This window comes from Belonocnema kinseyi, chromosome 4 (genome assembly GCF_010883055.1).
Source record: "Belonocnema kinseyi isolate 2016_QV_RU_SX_M_011 chromosome 4, B_treatae_v1, whole genome shotgun sequence".
NCBI lineage: Eukaryota > Metazoa > Arthropoda > Insecta > Hymenoptera > Cynipidae > Belonocnema > Belonocnema kinseyi.
Genome location: NC_046660.1, coordinates 42,764,719 through 42,781,285, shown reverse-complemented (window position 1 = coordinate 42,781,285; position 16,567 = coordinate 42,764,719). Strand labels below are relative to the sequence as shown.

General features: G+C 25.7%; 1 protein-coding gene across 1 annotated transcript in view; it reads right to left on the bottom strand.

The window, feature by feature from the left end:
• The window catches only part of LOC117171422 (anaphase-promoting complex subunit 1), a 75,319-nt gene that overhangs the window by 13,811 nt on the left and 44,941 nt on the right, over window positions 1-16,567 (bottom strand). The window contains exons 13-16 of the mRNA XM_033358735.1: window positions 15,998-16,501; window positions 10,961-11,165; window positions 7,842-8,162; window positions 4,569-4,797 (exon numbers count right to left, since the gene is read on the bottom strand). Of these exons, the coding sequence (XP_033214626.1) occupies window positions 4,569-4,797; window positions 7,842-8,162; window positions 10,961-11,165; window positions 15,998-16,501 (1,259 nt within the window). The remainder of the gene's footprint in view (window positions 1-4,568; window positions 4,798-7,841; window positions 8,163-10,960; window positions 11,166-15,997; window positions 16,502-16,567) is intronic.

The window sequence follows — 16,567 nt, the reverse complement described above, 5'->3', positions numbered from 1 at the left end:
TAAGGCACTTCTTAAAAGAAGCTAAAAATATTATAATGGAGTTCATGAATATCGCTATACATAGGTTCTAAGTCTTACTTTATGATCAAGGGTCGAAAAAAGATCTAGTTTTGTAATTCATGTAGTGGAAAACCTCCAGAACAGTATCCAAAACATCGATTTTTTGAAAAAAAAAATATCAATTTATCACGTTTATTGTCCACTTACGCCGACTAGGAGTTGTTTTTTGAAAAAAAATGACTTAAAATTCGTGATCAGCGACCTCAAAAACCCCCAGTAAAGTATTTTCAATGTTTATAAATCGGTTTAAAATCGTAAAACTTGATTTTAATGTCATTTTAATCAAATTTGAAGCAAATTTTCACTTTTCGCGATTTTCTGCCTTTTCATCGCCGTATGGTGGGTTAAAATTTTTGTTTAAAAAAAATCAAAACATGGTTTTCGATGTATTTTTTCCCGTAGAATTCGATTCTGAAGTCAAAAAAATAAAATTTTTCTTTATTTTCTTTTTATTAAAAAAAACCATGAAAAAACCGTAAAAAATTAGGTTTTTCGATCAAAACCCCATAAAAAAGTAGCTGGACCCTACTTTTTTATTGCAAATTCGGATTCAGCGTCGAAAAATACATAAGAATATATAGGTCTGGTCAATTGCACAGACACTTTTGTTTTTTTTTTATGGGCCTGTGTTATAATCCAATTATGTTAAAAATGTTAATAAACATCAATTATTTCCCGCTAGAAATCTAGATTTTTGTATTATTCGTTATTCGTAAAATTTAATAATAGCTATAACATTTTCATTTATATTTTCGGTAAAAAAAACGTTAAATTTCCTTTAAAACTGAGATTAAAAAAAAAAGAATTAATAATAATTTGTCTCGAATTTTAAATAGAAAGTCGTTAAGATTAAAAAATTTCGAGTTGTAAACCTTCAAAATTAAGCTATAAAAATATATATTAAAAACTACATTTCTATAAAATATATGTCCTAATGACGAAATAATTTGTAAATCTACATTTTTTTAATTCAAGAACTTTTAATTGTAACTCTTCAAAATTGTAAACAATTAAATTGTTGATCTTCAAAATTCAAGATTTCTCATTTAAATAATTTAAGATTCAAAATTATAAAATTTTTATGTTTTACAATTAAAACTTCTTGAAAATTAAAAAAAAACATTTGAAATTACGTACCTTTAAAATATAAATATAAAATTTAAATCTTAAAAATAAAATAAATGTCAATGTATCAAATAAATCTTCAAAACTGCAGAACTTTGACTTGCAAATCTTTTAAAATTGAAAACATTTAAATTGCGAATCGTTAAGATGGAAGATTTCGAAGTGTAAAACTTCAAAAGTGTAGAAATTTGAATTGAAAATCTTTAAAATTAAAGATATTTGAATTTTTTAATTTTAAATTTCTGCGAGTTTTAGGGCTTACAATTAAAAATACTGTCACTTGAATGATTTACATTTCAAATTTCATCAATTTGGAAGATTCGCAAGTGAAAACTCTTGAATTTTGATCTTCAAAATCATCTCAACTAAAGAATTTTTATTTATACATCTTTCAAAATTAAAGAGTTTTCAATTGTAAATATTAAAAATTGAAAACTTTTACATGAAAAATCTTTCAAATTCGGATTTTTTCAAAACTTTAAAATATAAATTTTGATAATTAAATCAATTTTAATTTTAATAATTTAAAATTGAACTATTTTGACAAATTTTCGGTAAGATACATTAAATATTGAAGAGTTTTTAATTGAAAATCTTAAAAATTAAAGAATTTTCCTTTGTAAATCTTCAAAACTGAATTACATATTTTTACAAAAAATTCAAAATTACATACCTTTAAAATATAAATACTAAATTTAAAATATAAATCTTAAAAATTAAGTAAATGTCAACTTCAAAACTGCAGACCTTGAATTGAAAATCTCTTAAAATTAAAAACATTTAAATTGCTAATCGTTAAGATTGAAGATTTTGAAGTGTAAAAATTCAAAAGTGTAGAATTTTGAATTGTAAATCTTTAAAATTAAAGAAATTTTAATTTTTTAATGTAGAATTTTGAAAAAAAAAACAACTCAAGAATTGTTATTTATACATATTTCAAAATTAAAGAGTTTTTAATTGTAAATATTTAAAATTGAAGACTTTTACATCGAAGATCATTAAAATTGAAGAATTTTTCATTGCAGGTCAGCAAAATTGAAGTATTCCAAAAAATGTTCCTATTGCATACTAAAATATAATTCTTGAAAATTAATAATTTGTAATTCCAAAGTTTTTTTTCATTCATAAATTGTAAATTGCAACTATTCAAATTTGCTAAACTGTGAATAGCAGAGCTTTCAAAATTGTAGAGTATTTAATATTGAAAATTTAAAATTAACAATTACTAATAATAATATTAATAATTTGTAATATTTCACATTAATTATAATTCCACTCTTTCCTATACTATTTTCAGTTAACAGTGTTCTTTCAAATCACGGAAGAATTTTTCAATTTTGCCAAAAATCAGGAAACCGGGAATATTTTTAAACCGGCAAAAATCAAAAAATAAGAGTGGTTTTATTTTTGGACACCGAATTTTATCAATTTTTAGGGAAAAATCGATTCAATCACTTGAAATATAACGAAATTATCAACTGTGAATATAAATTAATTCATGATTTTTTAAACTGAACTGTAAGATTCGAATGTTAAAAGTTGAACTATAATTGATTTTACAAGACGATTTTAAATCTGTTCAAAATTAAATAATTTAGAGATTTTAACGGTCGAAATTGAAATGTTTGAATTCAAGCCTTATATATTGTTTCAGGCTAAATTATTACATTTTTATCATATTCAATTTTAAAATTCTTAATATTTATCAATATTTGACTGTTCATTTAAAATGAAACGAAGGAATTTTAAACTGAATTGCTTGAAATAGAACAATTTTAATTTTCCACTTTAAGTGTTGATTTTTACTGCATAAATAACAGTTAAACAATTAAAAATTTTCAATGACTAAAAATTGAAATAATTCAAGTGAACAAGATTTCTGTATTTAAAAAAGTTTGAACCTCACAATTCTAATTTTAAAAGAAAGGGAAGACATTTTTGTATTTATTTTTTTCCAAATTGAATTTTTTTATTTTTTACAGTTTTATTCAGTTAAAGGCGGAAAAAGGCGAGGAAATTTTAGTTCTTAATTTTTATTGACTTAGAAGTAAGGGAATTTTGGATTTTATTTAACAGTTTTATTGAGTTGGAAGGAGAACATTTTGGGTTTGAGTTTATTCTGTATTAAAAGAGGGAAATTGTTTCGATTTTTATAGAGTTGGAAATAACGAAATTTTGGTTATCTTTTCCTCAAACTAAAGAAGGTGATTTGTTATTTTTAACATTTTTGTTAAGTTTGAAAGGAGGGAATTTTGATGTTATTATTATTATTTTTAATTAAAAGAGGGACATTTTTACATTTTAAGAATTGCATCGTGTTCGTAATAAAATTTTGGTTTTCAAATTTTTCTAAACTGAAAGAGTCGCTTTGTCGTTTTTATCATTTTGATTCAGTTTAAGGGATGAAATTTTGGTTATTTTTTAAAATGAATTTGAAGTAGCCCTTTTTTCCTTTTATCGTTTTTATTGAGTTCGAAGGGATGTCATTTTGGTTACTTATTTTTTTCTGAATTTGAAGAGGTCCTTTTTTGTTTTTAACATTTTTATCGAACTAGAAGGTAGGTAATTTTTGTTAACAATTTCTTGTAAATTGAAACAGGAAATTTTTTATTTTAAAGATTTGTATAGACGAGGAAAGAACAAAAATTTGGTTATTTTTTCTGAATTTAAAGAGGGTAATTTTTTATTTTTAACTTTTTATAGTTGGAAGGGAGGTAATTCTAATTTTATCTGAATTAGAAGGGGAATATTTGTTTACACTTAAGATTTTCATTGAGATGAAAGGGAGAAAATTTTAACTTTTAGGTTTTTCTGAATTGGAAGAGGGAAATTTTCTAAAAACATTTTTACTTATTTGGAAGGGACGAAATTTTTGTTATTTATTTGTTTTCTAAATTTAAAGTGTCTATTTTTTAAAACATTTGTATTGGGATTAAGGGCAGATTTTTTTTTGAATTGAAAGACGGAAATTTTTTATTTCCAACATTTTTATTGAATTGGAAGGAAGGAAATTTCGAACCTTTTCGAAATTGGAAGAGCGAAATTTTTTATTTTTAAGATTTAAATCGAGTTGAGAGAAAATTCTGTTTTTCAAGATTTTCTAAAATAGAAAAACACTTCTTTTGTTTTGAAAATGTTTTGAAATATTTTTAAAAGTTTCAAATGTTGCAGTTTAATGGAATTCAATTTAAAATTGTTCAATTGGAAAGTGTCAAAAGCTTTTATTTTGAGTTCCACTTTGAGTTCTTTAATTAGCAGTTCAGTTTTCATGACTTCATTTTTTTTTTAAATTTATTTTTAAGATTCCTAAATTTGGAATTACAATAAGAGTGCAAAATTCTTACGAATCGGGAAAAAAACTATAACGTAATACTTGAACTCACTTTTAAATTTCCCGTCCCTGCCATGACTATCGAAGCAGACAGAATCACGACATTCAAACAAGTTTCAATCGTCGATTTTCCTGCCAATTCTGCGATAGATTTCTGCGAAAGAGAAACAAACATTTCTGCATAGCTTGAAAGTGTTTTGAATGCATTTTCGTTTGCTGTTCCTGTATACTTCAATCCCAGAGCCATACAAGCGCCGGCAATAATGTTGCAATAGGCTTGACTGAAAGAAATATAATTGTAAATAAATATTACAAAAAAATATGAACATTGATTATCAGGGTTACCACAAAAGTCTGCTTTCAGAATTCGGTGACTTTTCTTGGTTTCCCAGGTTTACTTTTCTAAAAAACATTCAGTCAAATAAATTTAATTTCATAACATTCTACTGATTACAGATTGAGTCACCAACAATTTCTTATAGAATTATTAATCAATTCAAATATAAAGGGCTTTTCGAGAATTATTGAATTATAAACAATTTTCGTTATTATTAATATAAACTTTTTTAAAAGTCCGGAATTATTATAGTCATTTATAATAGGAATGTTTATTTATTTGCACAGGATCACTTTTTTTACATAATTGTGAAATTTGGAACAAAATAGATAAACTTTTAATTGAGAATTTAAATTTTCAACCAAGAAGGTTTCTTTCAACTCTAAAACAGAATTTTTTAAATGAAGAGTTGCATTTCCAAACAAAGATATGAATTTGTACAACAAAAAAAAGAATCCTTAAATTTCTAGTTAAATTTTCAGTTCATAAATAAATTTTCAACCAAAGAGATGAGTTTTCAACTAAAATCAATCTTCAAACAAAAAAATGACTTTCTAATCAAAAAATTGTTAAATTTTCTACAAAGCAGATTAATTTTCACCAAAAGAAAAAGAAATATCAAAGTAAAATGTAATAATTGATATTCCAACCAAAATAAATTTTAATAATAATTAAAAAATCATTAACTAAAAAGATGAATGTTCCACAAAAAATTCGATTTTTCAATCAAACTGATACTTTTGAACAAAGCTGTTTATTTTTCAATAAATTAAATTAATTTTAAATCAAGTAGTTCAACTTTCAACGAAAAGCATGAATTTTTAACCATGAGGAATAATTTTCTACAGAAAAAGACGAATTTTTAACATCAGTTTTTAATAACAAATGGAATAGTTACATTCTCCACTTAAGAAATTAATTTTTTATAACAAAAAAAAACAACAACAAAATATTAAAATTTTCAACCAAAGAGATGAATCTTCAACTAAATAGATGAATTTTCAAGCAATGAAGAACGATTTAAAAAATCATTAAATTTTTAACTGAAGAGAAGTATTTTCAATTAAAACGAAGAATCCTCAATCAAAAAGATGAATCTGTCAAAAAACAGTTGACTTTTCATCCAAAAAAGGATGCTTTTGAAAAACATATGTTTGTTTTCAACAAGCTAGAATTATTTTCTACCAAATATTTGAATTTTTAATAAAAAATATGCAATTTTAACCAAGAAGAATAATTTTCTACAAAAACAGATGAATTTTTAACAACATACAAGAATTTTTACACAAGTAATTGAATTTTCAACTAAAAAGGGCAAAATGTTGGTTAAGTTTTTGTTCAAAACTATGCATTTTTATCGAAATTCATGAATTTTTAACTGAAAAAGATAAATTTTCGACAAAAAAACAAAACAATTTTGAACAATATTGTTAGATTTTCAAATGCAGAAATGAGTTTTCTACCAAAGTAGTTAAATTTTCAATCCAAAATGACAAATTTTCAACAACAATTTGAATTTCCAAAATAAAAAAAACAAACTTTTTAACAAAATTGTTGAACTTCCTACAAAAAAATTAATTCTTCACTGAATACCTGAATTTTCAACAAAAATTGTAAATTCTCAAAGAAAATTAATTTCTACATATAAATTTCCAAACAAATTACACAGATTTTTTAAATAAAAAAGATCGATTTAAAACCATACAAAGAATAGTTAAATTTTCATTTAAAGTAATGAATTTTCTAGCAAAGTAGTTGAATTTTCAAACCAAAAAGATTAATTACCAACCAAAAAATGAGAATTTTCAAAAATAAAAAAAGGCTTTAACAAAACTATGGAATTTCTTAAAAAGGTAGAATAATTTTTCACTAAATTGTTGAATTTTCAACCAAAATTATAAATTTGTAACGAAGATTGATTTTCTAAAAAAAGACAATTTTGCAACGCACTAATAAATTTTCTACTAAAAAAGAACGATTTGGAACCAAACATGGAAAAATTCAATTAACAGTTCAAAAATTTGTTTTTCAACAAACAAAAAAAAACAATTTTGAACATAATAATCAAATTTTCAACTAACTTAATAAATTTTCTGCCAAAGTAGTTGAATTTTCAACCTGAAAAGATGAATTTCCGACAAAAAAAATGAGAATTTTCAAAAATAAAAAAGACTTTTTAACAAAATTGTGAAATTTCTTTCAAAGTAGAATAATTTTTCACTAAATTGTTGAATTTTCAACAAAAATTATACATTTGCAACGAAGATTGATAAAAAAAAATACAATTTTGAAATAAAATAAATAAATATTCTACGAAAAAAGATGGAATTGGAACCAAACACGGAATAATTAAATTTTCAGTTGAAAAATTTGTTTTTCAAAAACAACAAAAAAACAATTTTGAACATTATAGTTAAATTTTCAACCTGAAAAGATGAATTTCCCACACAAAAAAATGATTTCAAAAATAAAAAAGAATTTTTAACAAAATTGTAGAATTTCTTACAAAGTAGAATAATTTTTGACTAAATTTTTGAATTTTTAAACAAAATTATACATTTTCAACGAAGATGGATTTTCTAACAAAAAATACAATATTGAAACAAAATAAATAAATTTTCTACGAAAAAAAATCGATTTGGAACCAAACACGGAATAATTCAATTTTCAGTTAAAAAATTTGTTTTTCAACAACAACAAAAAAACAAATTCGAATATTATAGTTAAATTTTCAACTACAGAAATTAATTTTCTATCAAAGTAGTTGAATTTTCAACGAAAATTATTAATTTTTAACGAAGATTAATCTTCTACCAAAAAAAAGAGAAATTAGCAACAAAATAAATCAATTTTCTACCAAAAAATATCGATTTTGAACCAAACATTTAAAGATTTTTCAAAACTTTTTCATAATTCATCGAGTTTTCCACGTTTTTCAGGACTTGTAGCAACCCCCTACTTAATTTAAGCAATTTTAATTCAACTTACTTCATAGTTTCTAAATCAACCGACTCTGTAATTTCAGGTGAAGGTTTCATTAGTTTGTACTTGGAAACAATTTCTGGAACATGGCTAGAAACCCAGGCTTTAGTAGGCTCGATTTCGTTCCAAAGAATCAAAGATCTCGATAAAATTCTAAGCATCAGTAAATCGGGCCTCACAAAGTCCAATAAATATTGTGTATCCGGGGCGCGCATCCATTCAGCAACGGCCCGGTTGCCAGAGTTGAAATACATCAGACCCAAAGCAATCGTAGCTCCAGGACTCGTTACGTCGATATTTATCGAATCGCCTTCGCGTATTTGATAACTGAAAGGAAAGTTTTAATTATTGGCGGAAATTAAAACACACAGTAATATAATATAAATATAAAAAAGAAGAAACAATATTTTTGTAAAAAATTGTACATTCTTGAATCATATTAAATGATTTCTGATATTAAAGAATTTTTTTCATTTGATACACTTAGGTCGTTCGAAAAGCAATTCAAGGCGATATAAAAAAGCCCGAGAACACGTAAAATTGGTTAAATAAACAATTTTAATATGCTTTAAAGCGTTCTCATAACCAAGAATGTTTCCTCTTCTGAAAATTCCTTCATTAACCCTCAAACGTTACACTTGTGCGAATTCGCACCCGAAGTTTTTTCGTTTTGTTGGCATTTACGCAAACACAGTTACAGCGGATTATCCTACATATATTAAATATATATGTTAAATATGTGATATATATGCTAGTTGTTTATTATATGTTCAATATATTAAATAATTAATATTAACATTGCAAACAAACCAATTCGCACCAGTGTACGGTTTACGTATGCTGGGTTGGAGTGTACCGTTTGAGGGTTAATATTTGAATCGTGATACTTATGAGTATAATTAAATATTTCTGTCCAAAACTTGTTATTTTAACTTTACTATAATTCATATTTTGAATATTGGAAACAACACTCTTAAATGTTCTCAAACTTAAATAAATAAATAAAATGCGTGCTTACGTCCCTGAATTTATATTTTACAATATTTAAAAAAAACTATTTAAAAATTCATGAAAAATTTTTAAATATTAAGAGTTCTGACTTTTTCTAAACAAAATCTCTTGTAATACTTTGAAATTCCTTAAAATGATGTAAAATCTTTCAAATCTTTTGAAATTTTTCAATTCCTTTTTTATTTCTTGAAACTGTTAAAATCCGCAGAATTTCCTTTAAAAAAAACATAATTTATTCACTAAAGTTTAGTAGAAATCCGTTAAAATCCCTCGAAATCGTAAAAACATTAAAATAGGTGGAAATCATTTGAGAATCCTTGGATATAATTTTAATTAAAATTATTAATTAAATTGATCAAGAACAAAAAAAACGGTTGAAATAAATGGAGCGCCTTCACGTACCTGGATTTGTATTTTCTAATATTAAAAACATAAAGTATTTAAAAATTCATAACAACCAATTTTTTAATATTGAGAGTAACAGCATTTTTTGAAACTAAATTACTTAAAATTCATTAAAAGGAACTTAAAGTCTTTAAAACTCTTCGAAATTTGTCAAATTCCTTCATATCTCTTGAAATAGTTGAATTCCGCAGAAATCACACGAAATGAAATTAAATTTATACCCTAAATGTCAGTATAAATTAGTTAAAATCCCTTAAAATCTAAAAATACATTAAAATAGGTAGAAATCATTTTAAATTCCTTGGATATAAATGAAACTAAAATTATTCATTAAATTAATATAAAAAAATCCGTTGAAACAAATTTGGCGCGTGCACGTCCCTGAATTTATATTTTAAAATACTAAAAACAACCGATCTAAAAATGCATAATGACCAATTTCTTAATGTTAGCAGTTATACAAATTTGTAAACGAAATCCCTTGACATTCTTTGGAATCTTTTAGAAATAATTTCAAATCCTTTGGATTTTTGTCATGTCCTTCATATCCCTTGAAGAGATTGAAATCCACAGAAATCCCTTTATATTAAATTGATTTAATTTCCTAAAGTTCCTTAGGTATAAAATAGTTTTAAAAATATTCATTCAATTTATATTTAAAAACCCCGTTGAAATAAAAACGCGCGTTTATGTCCATGGGGTTTTATATTTTAATATTAAAAACATAAAAGTATTTAAAAATCAATAAAAAATATAAATTCCCTCAATATAAATTAAATTAAATTAAACAAAGATTTAAATTTAATACACATGCTCGCTCATGTCCCTGGATTTTTATTTTATATATTAAAAACATAAACTAGTTAAAAATACAAATCAACACATTTTTCAATATTAACAATTCTAGAAATGTTTGAACCAAGTTGTATAATTTAAGAAATTATTAATTGTAATTAGTAAGATATGTTTGAAAAAAACTCTTACTTTCGTAATTTTAATATTTTCTTGGATGCCAATATTTTTATCGTGTCGAGAAAACTTCATTGTTTCCATAAATATTATTAAATTTTAAACAGCAATATTTTTTACATTTCGCATTCAACATTGTTTATATTTAAAACATTTATATTTACAGTTGATGACTCAGAAATTAACTGTAAACATTTTCAAATTTAACCCCGAAGGATAAACAAAATTGAAATAAAAACTGAAAACAATTTGAAATAAAAAAATTATAGTTAATATAAAAATTATTTACTATTAAAATTAATCAATTTTGTAATGTTTTTGTTTCTAATAACTCTTCAATAATTAATCGCTGAAGCGAAAGAGATTACACATAATATTTAAAAATTATTTACCAATTAGAATACCGAATATAATTAACGAAAGATATATTTATTAAAAATAACAACTGTGAAACTACAGCATAAACAATTCATTAAAAAATATTCAAATAATTAACTATAATAATTATTATTGATTATTAATTATATCTATTAGAGAATACACATTTATCAGAGCAGAAACATTGTTCTCAAATGTTAGAACATTCCCATTTATTTATTTTATTATTACGATTAATAAAAAATATCACAGTTTCGAAAAGTTTAAATGTGATTCCCGGTTCAAAATTGTATTTCCGATCTTTCCAGGTTGAATAAATATTAAATAATAATTTAAAATTAGTTTCTGCGATAATTTCTCACCTAGGCGACTTGTATTTGTCCTTTTGAGCTCCCATGAAAGGCCTTACGTTACCTCCAACCATGTAATAATGTAGGGTATCCGGAATATTTCCTATATCACATCCGCCTCCACATTCAAGAACCACTAATCCTAAAGCTAGACCAGCAGCTAGGGAGTAGGATTCTCGGTCGACACAATTTTTCATTTCTGGACCAGGAGGTCTGCCTGAAAATTTATTTTGATTTGAAACTAAAACTCTTGGCAGACTTCACATTCTTTTCCCTATTCCTCCTTTTGTCTTTTAAAAAAACTTCCCCTTTTTTGTCACTTTTCAGTAAAATGCAAACTAAATTAACAGAACCCAAAAAGAAAATTCAACCATTTCTGGTTGAAAGTTATGATTTTTTAAATTGAAAAGTGTAATTAATTATTATATTGAAAATTCAACTGTTTCGTTGATCATTCATCTTTTTGGATAGAAAATTTTTTGATTGAAGTCAAATCTTTTTTGTTTGAAAATTTCATCAGTTGATTGAAAATTCAAGTATTTGGTAAAAATTCAAATATTTTGTTGAAAATTAGTCTCTTTCGCATAAAAGTGCAACTAATCGGTTTTTAATGCAACTGTTTAGTTGAAAATTAATTTGTTCTTGTACAAAGTTCAACTATTTGTGCGAAAATTCATCTTTAATGATTGAAAATTAACCTTTTTGTTGAAAATTTATCTTTTCGGGATTAAAAATCAAATGTTTGTTTATAACGTTAAACTATTTAGCTGGAAAACTCAACTCTTTTGTTGAAAATTCAATCAATTTCTTAAAAATTCGTGTTTTTGGGTTGAAAACGCCACTAATTTGGTAGAATATTCTATTTTTTGATAAAAACTTGATCTTTTTCGTTAAAAATGAAACTACTGGGTTGGAAATTAATAATATTGGTTGAATTCAACTATTTTTAAATAAAAATACTTTTGCTTGAAACAACAACTATTACAATTTTTACGAGAATTTATGTTTTTTTTTAATTCAACTACTTGGTTGAAGTACATTGTTAAAACTCAATTTTTTTGGTTGACGTTTCATCATTTTAGTTGAAGATTCAACTATTTGTTTTTTAAAAATATAGTTAAAAATGCATCTATTTTTTTAACAATTCGTCTTTTTTTGTTGAAAATTAATTTATTTGGTTAAAAGTTCATCAATTTGGTTAAAACTGTATCTATTTTGTTAAAAATTCATCTTGTTTGATAGAAAACTAATCTTCTTGGTCAAAAATTCTTCTATTTTTTTTAACAATTCGTCTTTTTTTTTAATTAATCTATTTGGTTGAAAATGTATCTATTTTGATCAAAATTCATCTTGTTTGGTAGAAAATTAATCTTCTTCGTTAAAAATGCATCTGTTTTTCTAGAACTTTCATCTGTTTTGTTTGAACATGAAACTGCTTAATTGGAAATTTATCTCATAAGTTAAAAGATGAACTATTCTCTTAAAAACTATTATTTTTTTAACTTCTTTATACTTCTTGGTTGAAAAATTATCTTTCGGTTAAAAAATTCAACTATATTTGATTGAAACTTAATTTTTTTTATATGAAAATTTAACTTTTGTATTTTTTGTTGAAAATTTATATTTTTTATTTATCTTTTGGGTTGAAAATTCATATGTTTTGGTTTAAGATTCAACTAGCTATTTTATTGAAATTTCATTTTTTTTAACTGAGATTTTTAATATTTCATTTTTGGTTGAAAATCGATATTTTTACTGAAATTCATCTTTTTGGTAGCAAATTATTCTTCTTGGTTGTAAAATTATCTTTTGGGTACATAATAATTAATTTTTAAATTAATTTTTTAACTGCAAAAATTTAGATATTCTTTTTTTTTTGTTGAAAATCGAAATTTCTCTTTCACCTGTTCCCCTCTTTTTTCCTTTCTTAAAGAATTCCTCTCGTTTCTCATCTTTTCAAGCATTATTCTCCTTTTTCCGTTTTATTAATAGAACCCAATAAGAAAATCTGAACCATTTTTGGTTCAAAGTTCATTTTTTTGTGACTGAAAAGTCTATTATTATATTTTTGGTTTAGAATTCCTCTCATTTCGTTCAAGTTTCATTATTTGGTTAAAAATGGATCTTTTCTTGATGAAAATTCAACTATTTGGTTGAAAATTTATCCGTTTTGGTTCAGGATTTTAACTTTTTTGTCGAATGTTCTATCTATTTTTATTGAGATTTTATTCTTTCTGATTGAAAATTTAACTTCTTGGTTCAAATTCTGAACGACGTTGTCGAAAATTAATTTTTTTATTAGTTAAAGATTGATGTCTTTCGTAGAAAATTCATCTCTTTGGTTTAAAATTGAACTACTTTATTAAAAATATATTTTTAGATTCTCACCAAAGAAGGTATTAGACTTGTGTAAAATTTGACCCCCCACCCCCTGTTTTTTCAAATGTCCCCGATGAAAATTCAAAAAGTTAACGTATTTTGAAAATTTTTGAGACCATTTTTTTCAAAATTTCAAAAATTTTCCAGAATTTACCAGAGTTATGGCATTTACAAAATTTCAAAAAACACGAAAATCAATATTTTAAACCAAATAACGCACGATATGAAAAAAATTCAAGAGAAGGAAAGTGTTTCATTTTAAATGTCCGCTTAAGTTGCATATAAAAAAATGTCTCTTCTGATTATAATTGTTTATGTTATAAACAAATTTAATGTACAAATGCAGTAATCAGCCATTTTTCGGCAGAAATATTCATTTTTTTCTATATTAATTTTTTTCAATTCGAAAATTTATGATTAATGCATTTGTTTATCAAATTTGTTTGAAATAATAATAAAATTTATCAACTTATTATGAATGTTGCTGAAATTCCCATCAAGTTCCCATATGAAAAGACTGGCATTGAGAAAACCGAATTTTTCTGCCGACAAATGCCCAAATAATGCATTTGTTTATTGAATTTGTTTGAAAGAAATGCTTTAAAAGAATGCGCATTTTTTTAAAAGAGACAATGAAATTACGTCTGTTTTAATATCAATGTATGTTATAAATGATAATAATATACATTTATGGAACAAATGGATACAAATTCGAGTGCGAAACACGAGATACGTGATGAGAATGTATTCGTTAAAGCCGAAGGAGCTTTAATAAAAAAAGTCACTATCACGAAATTACTGTTGTCGATGTTTTGACTTTTAGTTTAAAAAAATCTGTGCACAAGTATAAGGAATATAAAAAGACCGAGCGCGGAGCGCGAGATTAATATATCATCGAACGCGAAGCGCGAGAACCAACAGTCGCGCGCACTAGGCGCGCTTGAACTTGCGATATTTGAGATTTCAAGTATTTGTTTGATAATTGGGTTGTCCCTTTTTTTCCAATTAACGATTTTTTTTACTTAAAATTAAAATCTATTTTGGTTGAAATATCAACTTTTACATTTTATATTGAGAATTGATATTTTTTGGTTGAAAACTAAACCACTTGGTTAAAAGTTGAAGTATTTTGTTAAAAGTTCATCCTTTTCTTGAAGATGAATCATTTTAGTTGAAATTTCGTCTTGTTGGTCGAATTAACGTTTTCAACTGAAAACTTATGTTTTAAATTTCTGGTTGAATTTTTTTTTTATTATAAAATTAATGATCTTGGTTCAAAAATCATCTTTTTGGTTAAAAGGTCATCTAGTTTGTTGAAAATGCAATATAGTAACTTGAAATGTTCAGAATTTTGTCCCCTACCCAGGAAAAAAGAATCCATTCAAAAGACGACTCTGTGAATTGTGTATCTGTCATTTGCAGATTCAGAAAGTTAAAACTGAACCGGTTTGCGACTATGTGAATCGGTCATTTTCTCAAGCAGCTTCGAATCTGCCATGTACTGCAATGACCATTTCAATCAAGCAAGGTCACACTGAATTGGTGTCCTTATTTTTGAACGAGACCGACTTTTTTGAGGCTATACACTTCGAAAATATACCATTCTATAATTCTAACATTAAATTTTTGAACAAAGGTAAAACAAGAAATTTAAATTTATTAGAATGACACGCAGGAAGAAATAAAAGGGCTAAAGAGGCTTGAGTAAAACGTCCAGAATCGGTAATAGCAAATATAATATTCAAAAATAATAAAATAAATAAATGATTGATAAATAATAATCAGAAATTGTACTAAAAATACGGTTTAAATTATTTTTATAATAAAATAAAAATAAAACTTTGAATTAAAATTACACAAATAATTAAGTGTTTTTCTTTCCTTTCTTTTAAAGAAAAGACGAGAAATTATATTTGTATTTTTTACAATATGTGCAGGACCAAATTTGTAAATAATCTAAACTAATCTAAACTTTTATCAATTGAAATTTGCCGAATTCAATTTTGAAATTTTTTGTCGACACTCTTAAACGAATGTAATTTTCTATTCATATCCTTCAAAAATTCTAAATTAGATTTAGATATGTAAACTTACGAGGTTAATTGAGAGAGATGACAAATAAATGGAAGTAAATAACCTCGACTATTTCGACATTTCATTTCGAATTCAATTTTTAAATTTTCGATCGCAGCGCTTCCGCGGAATAGCGAAACAGTTAAAAGAAAAACTCATATACATAGAAGTCCATGGAAACAAAATATGTGTTGATAAAACGTTATTTCAGCCGGGGCTTCAATTATCGAAAGATTAAAAGAAATCATGCGCAAGTCTACAAGATTCCTTCTGCTATTTCAGTTCTAGATGCTGTAGAGGTTTTTGCTGCATATAAGTTGGTCAACAGAATTATAACGACTAAAAGTCATAAAAAACAAATCGGCGGCAATCTGGAATTTCAGTGATAGATACGCAATTCAAAATCTCTCGAAACCCATTCAAAAGAAGTGAATGGATTTTTGTTTCCTGGGTATATTTTCGTCAAAAATCACCCGATTTCCCCCATATTGAGAGCATTTTGGACTGTGCAGTCTGTGTTCAGCAACCCTCGAATTTGAAATACAGACTGAAATAAAAAAAATATAAAAAAATAAAATAAGTAACAAAAATACTGACCAATTTCTGACAGAAGAGCATGAGCAATATGCCTGTGGGCAGTCCCTTGATAGACGAGACCAACGCCCATTAAAGCCGCGACCTGTACATTTTGCTGAACACTTAGTTCAATGCTAGTGGGCGGTAGCAAGGTCTCAACATGAAGGGACAACAATTTCGTCATAGAGACGTCCATTGTTGCCCGATGGGTTGCAGAAAGTCCCAGAAGAAGACCAACGCTAGTCGCCTCGTGGCATTCGACTAAGTATTCATACATGCTGAAGGGAGCGAGATTTTGCAAGTGTCCATTTAAGCCGAGAGCCATCAGGAATCCAGAATGCTCAACGCCGAATTCTCCCTGCTGTTGTTTGTTGTAAACAATCCAGGTTGAATCAATATTCGACGAGTCTGGGTGAATTCGAAGACCCGCTGCAACTCCGTTGTGAAAAAGTGGCCAGAGATTCATATTCGGCGGAACTTCGATGTGGCCCAGTTCAACTGTCGTTCCACGTGGCGGAGCTTTTCCTGAAAAAAAAGGTATGCGATGGAAAAATTGCAATATGTAAAATGATAATCTAGGAGAGTGCCTAC